This window comes from Misgurnus anguillicaudatus, chromosome 17 (assembly GCF_027580225.2).
Source record: "Misgurnus anguillicaudatus chromosome 17, ASM2758022v2, whole genome shotgun sequence".
In the NCBI taxonomy this organism is placed as follows: domain Eukaryota; kingdom Metazoa; phylum Chordata; class Actinopteri; order Cypriniformes; family Cobitidae; genus Misgurnus; species Misgurnus anguillicaudatus.
The window spans coordinates 37,547,563-37,562,110 of NC_073353.2; the positions used below are offsets into that span (position 1 = coordinate 37,547,563).

A 14,548-nucleotide genomic window follows, 5' to 3' on the forward strand; every position below is an offset into this window, starting at 1 on the left:
CCATACAGCAAAAAAATATTTCTTTGGCCAAAATATGTTTTAAATATATGCTAAATACATTTTGTAGAAAGTTAAGCATAATAAAATATATTTTTGAATTTGAAATATATTTATTTTTAACATTTTATTATAAATTATCATATATTTAAAAATTAATTTCAGGGGCAAAAAAATTCTATTTTTCCAACCCATAGGGTAAAAAATATATTTTTATATTGGTAAAAAATTATATTATAAAGATATGCAGCATTTTTGTCAAATCAACAAATATTTTTGTTACTTTAACTTAAAAAATTAAGTTAAGCATTTTCAACTTGATTTTATAAGTTATATCAACTTTTCACAAGCCAAACTTGAAATAGGTTAAATTGACTTGCAAAACCAAGTTGTTCTAACTTTATGGTGCATTTTTTACAATGTATAAAATGCAAAAGTATAAAAAATAAAATTATATGTATATTTTTGCTATAAAAAATTAAATTATTATATATTATATATATTATTTATATATATTATATATATCATTTAATTAAAACATGTTATGTTTACAGGTTTGTAACATGCAAAGTTTTTCTTCCAATGCAACGTGAATATAAATGCATTAATCTTTATATTTATTTATAATATTTATTTTTTAAATATATTTCAAAATATACAAAAAATTGGCAAAAGATATATTGGTGAAATATATTGGAACTTGAAATAGAAGGTTAAATTGACTTGCAAAACCAAGTTGTTCTAACTTTATGGTGCATTTTTTACAGTGTATAAAATGCATAAGTATAAAAAATAAAATTATATGTATATTTTTGCAATAAAAAAATTAAATGATTATATATTATATATATTATTTAAATATATTTTATATATATATAATTTAATTAAAACATGTTATGTTTACAGGTTTGTAACATGCAAAGTTTTTCTTCAAATGCAACGTGAATATAAATGCATTAATCTTTATATTTATTTATAATATTTATTTTTAAAATATATTTCAAAATATACAAAAAATTGCCATAAGATATATTGGTGAAGAGATAGCTAATCTCATTACTCTGCTGGCTGGAACATAGCAGCGTGCCACACTGCCAGAGGCGGAGAGTTTTGGCCGGTGACTGTTGCAATAATATGAGATGAAGAACGGCCCAAAGATAACCTCCACGGGTGACTTTGAATCACTCTTATAAATATCATCTCAATGTAATTCTGTATAATAAAAACAGCGAAGAAAAATTTGGAAACCCTTGGGTTTAAATTAACTCGTGCTGGAGTGTTTTAACCCATGGTTGGATCAAACATTCATTTTCTAGGTTTATTTTACTCAACAGTTGCATGCAATTTTAAATAACTTTCTTAATCTGGACCAAAATAAAAGCGTGCATCCCGTAACTGATTTAAAACCATTTCAGAGTCATTTTCATTAAAGACTCGCAACTAAGGACATCAGTGGCGTACCACACCATCCCTCATCCATCACCAATTTCAAAGGTCAACGTTTTGGCCAGTTGCTCAGCAGTAATGGCCAGTGAGCGTGTAAAAGAGGCTGTTATTATGATCCGCAGTCTGTGTCCACAATGCCCAGCACTAAGAGGCAGAAGCTCCATCAAGGCCCGGCCCAGGAGACATGCCTCACTTGTGCAGACATGCATCACTTGTGGGCTCCTATAGTGTGAAGCACACATAAAAACTATCCTGAGGGTCATATAGACCTTTTGAATGGCCTGCAGGCACTGTGACCAGGAATTTGAGACATGCACAACACAAAGCCATCAAGATACATCAAAACAGTCGAGCACAGCACATTCAAAGCCTCCGGCATTTCGTGGATCTGTCATCTGACGCTTTGTTACGGGCTGTGTTTTTAACCTTCTCCAGTGAACTCTTGTACACTGGCAGCTTGTTTCCCTGGAACAACAGGACTGGTGACAATTGATGTTAATGGGCAAAATAGGCAAAGTGGCCAAGACTCCCTAAATGCAGGATGGCGCAAGTTCCTTTCCCTTACGGTAATGTCTTTCTTTCATCCCTCGAGATTTGCAGCAATTATGTAAAACACAATTATTTTTATCAAAATATTTAAATAAACAATTTGAAAGCAAATAATCAACTTACATAAAGCAACACGAAGCAAATTCTTAAATGGAAGCTACTTGCATCCATAACAGGACAGAATTTAACTTTTTTGAAGTTAGTGAAAACTTTAACTCAAGGCTAAATCACTAAGGGTCATTTTGCAATCTTACACAGCCATCCCTTCCCCAAACAAACACAGTTAGACATCACAGGTACAGTAAAGATCTGCATGAGGCTCCGCCCCTCATTGACATGAACAATGATTCCTGAGATCTGCTGCTTAACTGTATTAACTGTTGGATTGTTCGGCTAAGTAAACAGTGACAGCAATGCTAGCTGGTTTGCAGTTTGCATTTTCGTGGCACACCTCTTTGACAAGTCGAGACCTGGAGTTGTCTCTTCTTTCACTTTGAATCTTGTTTTTCCTGACTCAGATTCACGGCGTGAAAAGACAACATCTGAAAAACGCAGCCGGGGGGCCGTGATTTAAATGTGTTGTGCATTAGAGTCACAACCTTTACAGCTTGTTTTGCAATAACATTACATGCTTCATTGGCTATAGGAAGAACTCAAAAAGTCCAAATGCAAAAATACATTTACAGTTAGGGCTGTCACAATGATTAAATAATCATCTCATTGCGATTGATTGACCTCATCGCAATGATTTCAGATCACCGCAATGATTGCACATCTCTTTAAAAAACACAAGGGGGGGCTGCAGCGCCTGTGTATAAAGGAGACAGTATCCTTAACTGACAGTGTAACGCGATACATTGCAAAGCCATTCAATACAGTTGAAAAAACTGCATTTAAAGAAAGGCTGCAAAACTTTGAGAAGTATGAACTGCCAGGTAAAACATACCAAAACAGCAAATCCAAATTTAGGGAAGTGAGGGATTCTATTCTTAGAGATCTGTAAGGAATTTATTTTTTGCAGACACTAAAAACATGTGGTCCAGTACTAATGTGACCTTTTTAAGGACTATTAGGACTATTTAAGGCCTGTTCTGGTATAGTCAGTTTATTTCGATTGCATTTTTATTTTCAGTTCTTTTTCAGACACTCTATTGTGTATATTTCTTATGAAGAATTTTCAGTTTTTGAAAGAAATATTCATTAAATAATTACTTATAAATTTGTGTTATGTGTATTTTACTGCCAGGTAAACCTTGCAAATTATTTAATTTAAATAATCACAACAATGTGTGAAAATTATTTCATGAACAAACAAAAACATGTATGAGAATTAAATGTCAACGCAATAAAACAGGCAATAAATCGTCATAATCGTCACAATTTTTTAGACAATTTACTGTCAGCCAAATTTCATAATCCTGACAACCCTAGTTATATAGTTTAAAAATTTGGCCTCGCGCCACAAGGGGCAAAATGGGGCATTGCCCCCTCGGATGTGATTTGTGCCTCCTAAGTTTATTTTTGGTATTTATGGCAAGGTTTAAAAACTGGCTTTACAAAAAAGATAACTAATTGAAACTGTATTGTGCGTTTACAAGACTAACTGAAATAAACACTATAATGTTTGACACTTGCATTGCATGTGAACGGCCCCTACGCTAATAGAATTCTGTTTTTCTCTCCCTGTCTCGTCCTGAACCACGAGGACCATGAGACAAACAGACCCAGTTCCGGTTGCTGTGAAGATCATTGCATCACTGATCCACTGGCTGTCCTTCAACGTGATGACCAGCCGATGCCCGACCAACGACCACCGGCTAAACCAGTTTAATTCGCTTACCCGCCTCCTATCCCTACCGTTTCTATATATATATATATATAAATATATATTAATTCCTCCCAAGGGTTTTTGTCCTTCTAGGACTTTTTCCCATTGGGTTTTTTTCCTAGAGGGTTTTTAATCCCAGGGAGAGTCAGCCAACTTTGGCTTAATTTAGCACTTTGCAGTATACGTTACTTTATTAATATGCTCGCTTGTACGGTTTAACCGCTTTCTCTACTTCTTATATTATCTATTGATTTTCTGTGTTCTCCTCTACATCTTCTCATGTAAAGCTGCTTTGCAACAATTAACACTTGTGAAAAGCGCTATATAAATAAAATTGAATTGAATTGAATTGAATTAAACAAAAAAATATAAAGAAAATTCCTTCGTTATTTTCTATTTAATTCATACGCAACAGTGCTATGCGTCTCCAACTGGCAATGACGTATAGATGAATAATCACACTAAAAGATGATTGGACAGGAAGGTATAAACAAGTATTTCTGTTGGCTGGATAATAATTTTTATTGGTCGCCTGTCGTGCTGGGTGCCTTTTATGTAACGCAGCTCAATGTTTAAGGTCAGCGATGAATCATGACTCGTGTGATTCTCAAAATAAAATGTATATAAAATTCAAAAATATTGTACGGAGCCCCTAAGGGCATATGGAGCAAAAATTAAATACGTTTAGTTTCGCGTTAGAGAAAGTTTCACGTGCGCACGCGAAACTAAACTTTTGAAAAAAATTCTGCACATGAAGGTTTCGTGTGAGCACATGAAAGTTTCACATGACCACGCAAAAGTTTCATGTGTGCAGGCGAAACTAAACTTTAGATTTTTTTACTCCAATGTCACCTTAGGGGCTCGGTACTATTGTACGGTGGATTCATGGTAACATTTACTATATATGTGATAAAATGATTTTTTTTGTGAGTAAGCTACATTTTTCCTCATAGGTGTTGTGTACAGGCACTTAAAATGCAGACAACCTATAAAATTTAATTAGTATGGACAGGGTTTTATCTTAAATTTATCTGCACTAATATTATAATATGCGCTATTAGTTTAGCAAATTTGAGCTACACTGTGTGTTCAGAAATTCAATGACAAATCAAAAAGATTACAGCTCTTCTAAAACAGTAAGATATTATTAAAATCATGATTTTTTTTACAAATACATTTTTTAAGTATCATTTTATTAGTTTTGTCTGTTTGGTTAGCTGTGCAATACACAATATAAATATTGTTTTTAAGGGAACGCTTCTGTCAAAGCAAGTAATATTTGTGCATTTCTGTGAGATTTTCAACAATGTCCAATAGTCTAAGACCACTTGTAAATCTATACTTTGATTTTGCATTCTTTGCCAATTTAATACAGCGATGCCCGCTAAAAAAATAAGTATTACTGTACCAATATTATCTGGTTAAAAGATGAACAGTCAAATGAATTGCAGAATTTAAATATACTTTATTTAAGTATCCCCCCCTTTACTTTAATGAAAGCATGGGATGGATTCCACAACCCAATGCTTGAATTTTCTCCAAGCATGATAAAAAAACGTTTCGAAAAAATTTGTGTGCTTTAACAGAAAAAAAGAAAACCTAAACTTTTGTCACACATTTGCCAACATTTCAATAAAGACCCAGAAACAGTGCAGAATATTCATTCAAAACTTGAATAATCAGTGTTATCAGATTTTCAATGTGTGCTGTACTGTATAAACAACAACCTGAGGTCATAAGTGACTATTTAAACAGAACGTATGTCAGTATCGCTCCCATTCGCACATACCAGCGGGTAAAAATGACCAACAATAACTCACCATCCAGAGAGACATTTGCACAACCTTCAGTGACGATCGCCCCGTCAGTCTAACATGTGTATTTTAGGACCCTCCAGATGTTAAATCCAGACAGGTGTAAAGATTCAGCCCTGTGAGGTTTATACACGTACAGTCACCGTCATCCGTATGTGTACTCCAGCCTGCCTCACCAGTGTGCACTGAACATAAGAGTCTGATAGTCTGGCCTTTGTTCTGACATATTTCCTGCGCTACATTGTTAGCCATGGAAAGGAAACACATGCATACTCACACACACTCTTCTGTGCGATTCTCCCGGGGAACGCGATCATCGGACAACATGCAGCGCGAGTCGACATTGTTTTTAATCCCTGTGAGCTTTTCAGAGGTCAAAGTTTAACCAGTGTCTTGCACAGGCCTCCAGCAGAATAGTAGATAGATTTTTAACATGCGCGTTGATCATTGACAGAAGCCGTCTGAACGGCTGTCTACACCCACAGCTTTGTCATGACATTATTAAAATAGGAGGCCTAAGTTATTTATGAGTTCTTCATAACAATAACTGATGAGTCTCTTAAAGTCGTAAAAGGTCAGACGGAGGACGGAGATGTGTAAAACTAAATTAGGTGCCGTCGCAACACAGGTCTCAGCTCTATAAAACAGCCTGATTGGTTGTGTATGGACCTTTATGAATTGAATCTTTCAGTTGATAGATACAAAAAAATTGTATATTGGCATGCCGGAGATTTAACTAAAAGTGTAAAACAAACTCAAAAGCTGAAAGTTTCAAGTGTGAAAGACAGATATGCACATAAGCAGATAGACATATAGACCTACTAGGGATATGCATGTATGTCAATCAAAGGGGCGGGGCGTACGCATCTTTTATTTAAAACACTCAAAACTTAATTTTGAAAAACTATGACAAAAAATGAACCCATATCAGATTATTTATTAATGTATTAAATGTTTTTTAACAGATACCTCTAACGAGAACAGCTGTGTGATGAAGTGAAACTAAAGGGTTAATAAACACAAACTAAAGCAGATGTTGTAAAAATTGTAAAACTGATTATTTCCCACTATTATTACATTATCTTAAAGGAGTGTAACTACTTTAGCATAAATAATGCACATAAATAAAGTGAGCAAGAGCGCTCAACCATTATATCTAATCGACAGGCACATGAAACCTAGCTAGCAGGTTGCTCAAACAACAAAATCACCACTTACTTTAAATTTGCAAGAACTATAGACTAATACAATAACAGGCTTAAATAAACCCAAAACATAAGTCCACTTACAGTTCTCACGGACACGTGTTTTATCAAGTGGCTATCTTGCAGGCATGACGGACCACGTCTTTATCTCATTTCGGTGATGTGGCAAGCGTGCATGCTCGCTGTGTGAATAGCATCCGCGATTCTCAAAAATGCACTTGACGGCCTTTTGTCTAGCTAATTTTTTTTTGGGACGACCTAGTTAAGGCGGTAGGGTTTCCCAGCTTAGGTGGGCCGCCCGAACTAAATAGTGCAGCGGGAAACCCTGTTTTAGTGATTAGCTGTGTCGTGTCGTCCTCTCACCTGTTCTCAGTCAAGATGTTATGTTCGTATGGCTCTCTGGTATCTCTTGACATTTGATGTTTAAATATGAGATGATAACCCATTGAACTTATGATAGCGCTGTACATTTTGCACTTGACTGACTGCATTTACCAAAAGCAAATCCGAAAATCACTGCATCTTTTAAACTAGTGCCTACGTTATGTGAGGTGTGTTTAGCAGAAACTGTCTGTGTTATGTAATCTTTAAAATCACCTGGCTAAAGCATAAAATAATGGACGTGACTTGAGATCCTGATTCCTGTGGTTTTGTCAAGATGTCAAAACCTTTGGGTACTGAGAATTTTCTGTTATTCTGTCAGCCCTAATGGTGAGGACAATATAAGTGTTGCTATAAAGTAGACAAGCCTGCTCTTTCAAAGCAACCCACTTCACACAGTTTCCCCTGGTTACAGAGTCGGACATCTATAAATCTGTAATGGACAAGCTGCATTAACTCTTTAGACACATGACTCTCCAATGTTATAGTATGAGTAAAATTAAAACAGAGGTAAATGGATCATGGGTCAAAGTCACAGAAAATGTACAGGAGCTGATATAAAGCAATCCCTTTGCCAGCAGTGTGAGACTTTATAATGAATTCCTCAATCCATGTTTAGCCTTAAATTCAAATGAATAGATAGTGTCTTGGAGACAGAAAGGGAAATTGAAGTGAGATAAAAGAGAGAGGCTGTTTCTTTCTATTCACCGACAGGTATTAAATAACACGTCTGTGGTCTCAGTGCAGGACGTAACGTCCTCTATTAAACCAGGCAGATTTACAGCTCCCTTGAGCGTGAACCATGTTTTCATTTGGCAAAAGCTCTTTGACACGGTGCCCTGAGGAGAGAACGCTAAGCACTTGCCTGAATGAGTAAACGTCGCCTGCGCAAGCTGACACACACGTTTGCCCACCAACAAAACCCTTCATTAATTTGCTTTGACAAAGCCAAAATGTCACTGTACAAGCATTGGTTTGGGATTGTTTTCAAATCATTGCTGATGGAGCAGAAAAGGATAAACATCCATTATCTCTGCCCTAGGAACCACCTTAGCAACTTAGACCCTAAATTTATCTCAAAGCAAGAACCTAAAACACCTTAGCAACTTCCTAGCAACAGTGCAGAACACCCTAGCAACTATTTAGAATACCATACCAATTACCTTGCAATCGCTGAAAATTGCCTTTGTTTCCCACTCATCCTATCAATGCTTTATCCAATCAAAACTCATAACACATTCTAACCCAACAACCACATGCGAAAACACTCAAAAACAACATCTAAGTAATAAAACAGTGATGCCATAGCAACCACCTATAACCTCCTGGCATCATGACAGCACATATCTGCACTTCCTACTATTCGACTATTTCGAACACCTTACCAATTGCCTAACCACTTAATACAATGTAGAAACCCCCGTAGCATCCCAACCCCTCAGAACACAGTAGAAACCCCCTAGCAACCCAACCCCTATAAAAACAGTAGAAACCCCCTACCAACCCAACCCCTCATAACAACGTAGAAACTCCCTAGCAACCCAACCCCTAAAAAAAACAGTAGAAACCCCATACCAACCCAACCCCTCATAACACCGTAGAAACCCCCTAGCAACCCAAACACTCAGAACACCGTAGAAACCCCCCAGCAACCCAACCCCTCAGAACACCGTAGAAAACCCCTAGCAACCCAACCCCTCGGAACACAGTAGAAACCCCCTAGCAACCCAACCCCTCAGAACATTGTAGAAACTCCCAAGCAACCCAACCCCTCAGAACACCGTACAAACCCCCTAGCAACAGAATCACTCAGAAGACTATAGAAACCCCCCTAGCAACCCAACCCCTCAGAACACTGTAGAAAACCACGTAGCAACCCCTCTAAAACACAGCGGAAACCCCCTAGCAACCCAACCCCTCAGAACACCGTAGAAACCCCATAGCAACCAACCCCTTGGATCACAGCAGAAACCCCCTAGCAACCCAACTCCTCGGAACATTGTAGAAACTCCCTAACAACCCAACCCCTCAGAACACCTTAGAAACCCCCTAGCAACAAAACCGCTCAAAACACCATAGAAACCCCCTAGCAACCCAACCTCTTGGAACACTGTAGGAACCCTCTAGCAACTCAATCACACAGAACACTGTAGAAACCCCCTAGCAACCCAACCCCTTGGAACATCATAGAAATCCCCTAGCAACCCAACCCCTCGGAATATTTTAGAAACTCCCTAGCAACCCAACCCCTCGGAACACCGTAGTAGGGCTGCAGCTATCGATTCTTTTTGTAATCGATTAATCTAGCACTGAATCGATCGATTAATCGAGTAATCGGATAATTTTTTTGTGTGTGTTTTTAAACAACCAAAACAAATAATGCATAACGAAAATGACTTGGCTGTAAAATGTTCAAGCATTTGGCTTTTATTTCTAAAAAAAACCAGAGGTATTTGGCTCCAAGAAATAAGCCTATTTATTTCAATTTTTTACCCATTTAGTGTTTATAAGTGCCAGTGCCAACAATTAAACACTTTAATTTATTAATATGCACAACAGGTTTCATGCTGCAATCTAGCCCTGACATCAAAGTAAATATCTGGTTTATGTACATTTCTACACCTGCAGCATTTATCATTAGGCTTTTAACATATAATATCATTTCTGGGGTGAGCCTATTTGCCATAGATATGTATATAAAGCCGATGGCTCAAGGCGGAGTCCCTAACGGCATCACCTGGCGGCCATCTTACGACAGGGCGCTCGCTCACTCGTAGCATTGAGTTTAATGGTGCAGGTACTTTTAAATGACCATAACTTGCTCAATTTTCTACCGATTTTCAAACGGTTTGGGTTTTTACAAACGTTATTAACGTGGTTATAATTCTGGATGCTTTAACATGTTTCATGAATTTATTTTTTATTTTTAGTATAGGTATGTAGTGTCATAGGTACATCTTTGACGTTTATAACAAACCAAACCGTTTGAAAATCGGTAAAAAATTAAGCAAGTTATGGTCATTTAAAAGTACCTGCATCATTAAAACTCAATGCTACGAGTGAGCGAGCGCCCTCTCGTAAGATGGCCGCCAAAATGCGGACGTTGCACTCAATTGGCCAGCAGCGCGGGCGAGCCATCTAGCCTTTATATACATAACATATCTATGCTATTTGCTATGGTAACAACCTGTGTGTATGCGCGCACGTGCACTTGTGTTTGTGCGTGTGCACGCGTTCTGTGCAAGAGGAAGAGTGCCACCCCAGTCAGACGTTCAATTGCTTCATTGCATTTTGGTACTGCAGAAATACATACATTACTTTTCAATAGAACGCTGCATTTGGTTTGCATCACTTGCATTGCGGTGCATTTTAGGTTAAGAATCCGTTCGAAAAATCACAACATCACGTCCCGCTGTATACAGTGAATGCATGCTGAAATTATTGTTGCGTGGCTACATAAGTTTAAGCATATGTGATGCATTGCGCGATCGGTCTGACTCACGTGAGAGAGAATAACTTCCTTATGCTAAACTCCAATAAGACAGAGATTATTATTATTGAACAAAATATGTCAGATTACAAGTTGCCCATATATGATTGCACTGTGGTGCCGTTTTTTGGTACACACACCTGTAGTGCATGCGTGTGTGTCAATGGGTTCTTTTTTAATCTATACTGTCCTGCAATTGAACGTGAATACGTTTACTCCTTAAAAACATTAAAGCTAAACATCATATCTAGTCAAACCGCATAACGACATCGCTACAAATACAGTATGGGATTAAAATCAGCGGAAGCTATGTTACCTTGTTTCATCGACGCTTCGTGAAACAACAGTGGATGTTTTCAGTTCAGATGCTGAATGTAATGATCCCAAACTTTAGACAGTCTCTCTCTGCCGTTTATGGACATATTCGCTCCGCCATCGCGCCAACTAAATTCAAAATGAACCACGCGCTATGATGTGCTTCCTGAACATTGAACAACGGTCCGTGTGAATCAGATCTTGCCGCGTGTAGTGCGCGTCATAGGAATTTAACGAGGCTTCGAGGCAGAATTTTTGCCTCGAGGAATTTTTTGAATCGAGTAAATCGAGTAACTCGATGAATCGTTTCAGCCCTACACCGTAGAAACCCACTAGCAACCCAACCCCTTGGAACACCGTAGAAACCCACTAGCAACCCAACCCCTCGGAACACCATAGAAACCCACTAGCAACCCAACCCCTCGGAACACCGTAGAAACCCACTAGCAACCCAACCCCTCGGAACACCGCAGAAACCCACTAGCAACCCAACCCCTCGGAACACCGTAGAAAGCCCCTAGCAACCCAACCTCTTGGAACACAGTAGGAACCCTCTAGCAACTCAATCACACAGAACACTGTAGAAACCCACTAGCAACCCAACCCCTCGGAACACCGTAGAAACCCACTAGCAACCCAACCCCTCAGAACACCGTAGAAAGCCCCTAGCAACCCAACCTCTTGGAACACCGTAGGAACCCTCTAGCAACTCAATCACACAGAACACTGTAGAAACCCCCTAGCAACCCAACCCCTCGGAACATCATAGAAACCCCCTAGCAACCCAACCCCTCGGAACATTGTAGAAACTCCCTAGCAACCCAACCCCTCGGAACACTGTAGAAAGCCCCTAGCAACCCAACCTCTTGGAACACCGTAGGAACCCTCTAGCAACTCAATCACACATAACACTGTAGAAACCCCCTAGCAACCCAACTCCTCGGAACATCATAGAAACCCCCTAGCAAACCAACCCCTTGGAATATTGTAGAAACTCCCTAGCAACCCAATCCCTCGGAACACCGTAGAATCCCACTAGCAACACAACCCCTCGGAACACCATAGAAACCCACTAGCAACCCAACCCCTCGAAACACCGTAGAAAGCCCCTTACCAACCATACCCCGTAGAGACCCCCTAGCAACTCAATCACACAGAACACTGTAGAAACTCCCTAGCAACCCAACCCCTAAGAACACCTTGGCAACCATTCAGAAATGATGTTAAATGCTACATAACTGAAACAAAATATAGTTTTTCACTTTTATACAAACATAAATATTCTCGTAATAAGAATTGTTCTGGCTTGCCAATAATATGACACAATGCAAAAAAAACTTGCCGTCAACTTTTTTAACGTCAATTTTAATCATCCTTTTGCTTTTTGGGTGAAAACCAGATATGTACGTGACAGTTTTTCGTGAGGTTCACACAAGATGGGATTCAATTCAAGTCTTTTATAAAGTAAAGTAAAAATAGCCGCTCTCTCAGAACAAACTGTTTCCCGGTGCTGGTCAACTACGGATGTGACCTTGTCTGCTGACTCTGGACATCATGGGAAAATACACACAAAAACAAACACACACACACATACAACAGGAAACACACTGTCCTCACCCACAGAAAACATTCCTGCGAGACAACAAAACAACCTGATGGAGTTAACTATAATAACCTCTGTCCCAGGACTGCTCTCTCTCTCTTAACTATACAGAAAGACATGTGGGCTGAACATGTGATGTAACCAGGGCTCTTAAAAGACAAACAAACACTTCAGAAGAGTCACAGTATATGGCCCTGTTTACAACTGATAACATCTGGATATCTCAGATATTAACACTTTCACAAGTGATCAGCTGAGATGGTCACAATCTCCTGCATGTGGACTTCAAGAAAGTATTCTAAAATCGAAATAATTATTATAAGAAAAGCTTTCAAAACAATGCCTGAAACATAATTCGCACACACATAAGCATTTTACCACATCACTGTGGGAAACACCCAGCACATTGTAGTGCCAGACAATCACAGCCTCCACGTCGAGGAAAACAGTAAACAGCAGCTTATGTGTGAGGAATACGTAACTGCAAGATTTTGCCTCCAAGAATAGAGCAGCTGAATAAAGGCTTTTCTTTCCAGAAAAGCAAAGGGCCGATTGGAGGCGCTTGTAAATATTAGTTTGTATTCAAGAAGCCCACAGTCACGTATCTGTCATCTCTTAGAAAATGAAGGTTTGTTTGGTGAGGGTCTGTTTCAACTGTGAAGCTGCCAGGTCTTGTTAAAGATGAGATGAGTTAAGGAGGAGTCCGCTGATGTCCTGGAGCGTGTGAACTCTTTAGGGGATTAAATATTACTGACCCTCCCGCAGAGATGTGAGCAATTACTGTCCCGTGGTCAGACAAGGAAATATTCTGTAGATTTTTGGAGAGACTATGATCTAGGCAAAAGTGTGGAAAAGTTCAGAATTAAATAAACATGTGATGATATCTACGATCATATTATATAGTATCTAAGATTGGTCATACTGTATTGTCCACTTTTAATGAGCAGCGGAAGCCAAACACAATCATGATTTGTTTTCATCATGTAATCTAACACAGACACAATTTGCTTTTTTTAAACAAAAATAAATAACAGGATGTTTACCTTCTAATAATAGATATAAAACAACTTGCTCATTGTATTAACAAAACTCGAACAGCTGCTGCATCTGTTTTTCAGAGAGAAAATAAAACTAAACTGCCTGTTATTGTGGCACTGGTTTCTCGTTAGGAAACTGAATCATTGGATCACCAACAACACCAACCTTGAATCCTAACTACAATGCTGATTGTGTTTCTGTGTTACAACAACACCTCCATCTTGTGGCCAGGGACTCGAGTTTTATTGTGCTATAAACCATTCAAGCAGGTTTTTTGACACTGACAATACGAAAATCATCATAATCCATTTTCCTATATTTTCTTTGTTTGGAAAATACAAACATAAGATCTTTCTAAAATTAACTAGAGGTACTATTTATGTCTTCCAAGTCTGAACTGTCACAAAAAAAACACTTTTTTAATTAATAAAATATCAAAAACATACCGACTGGCCACCCTAGCAACACCATGACAACATGCTTAAAAACACTTTAGTAACCACACAATGACACCCTAACAACATTTTGCCGTTGCTAGCAACCGTCTGACATCTTGTTAAAAACACCTTAGTAACCATACAGCGACACCCTAGCAACACTTTGCCGTTGCTAGCAACTGTCTGACATCTTGTTAAAAACACCTTAGTAACCACACAGCGACACCAGCAATCACCCCAACACCATAGCGTTCACATTAAATGTTAAAAACAGCCTTAGTAACCACACAGCAGCACTCTAGCAACACTTTAGCAATCATTTATAACACCTTAGCAACCGCCTGACATCTTGTTAAAAACGCCTTAGTAACCACACAGTGACACCCTAACAACACTTTGCCGTTGCTAGCAACCGCCTGACATCTTCTTAAAAACACCTTAGTAA

The 14,548-nt window shown here is 38.4% G+C and overlaps 1 protein-coding gene across 8 annotated transcripts in view; it reads right to left on the minus strand.

Moving 5' to 3' along the window:
• Positions 1-14,548, minus strand: part of tns1b (tensin 1b) — a 282,589-nt gene that overhangs the window by 247,157 nt on the left and 20,884 nt on the right. Inside the window, exon 1 of one of the 8 annotated variants that reach the window (XM_055215160.2) lies at positions 5,641-5,829. The exons of the other annotated variants lie outside the window; for them this stretch is intronic. Coding sequence (XP_055071135.2) covers positions 5,641-5,655 — 15 coding nt within the window. The 5' untranslated portion in view covers positions 5,656-5,829. Of the gene's footprint in view, positions 1-5,640; positions 5,830-14,548 lie in introns of those variants that run through there. 8 annotated transcript variants of the gene reach the window in all.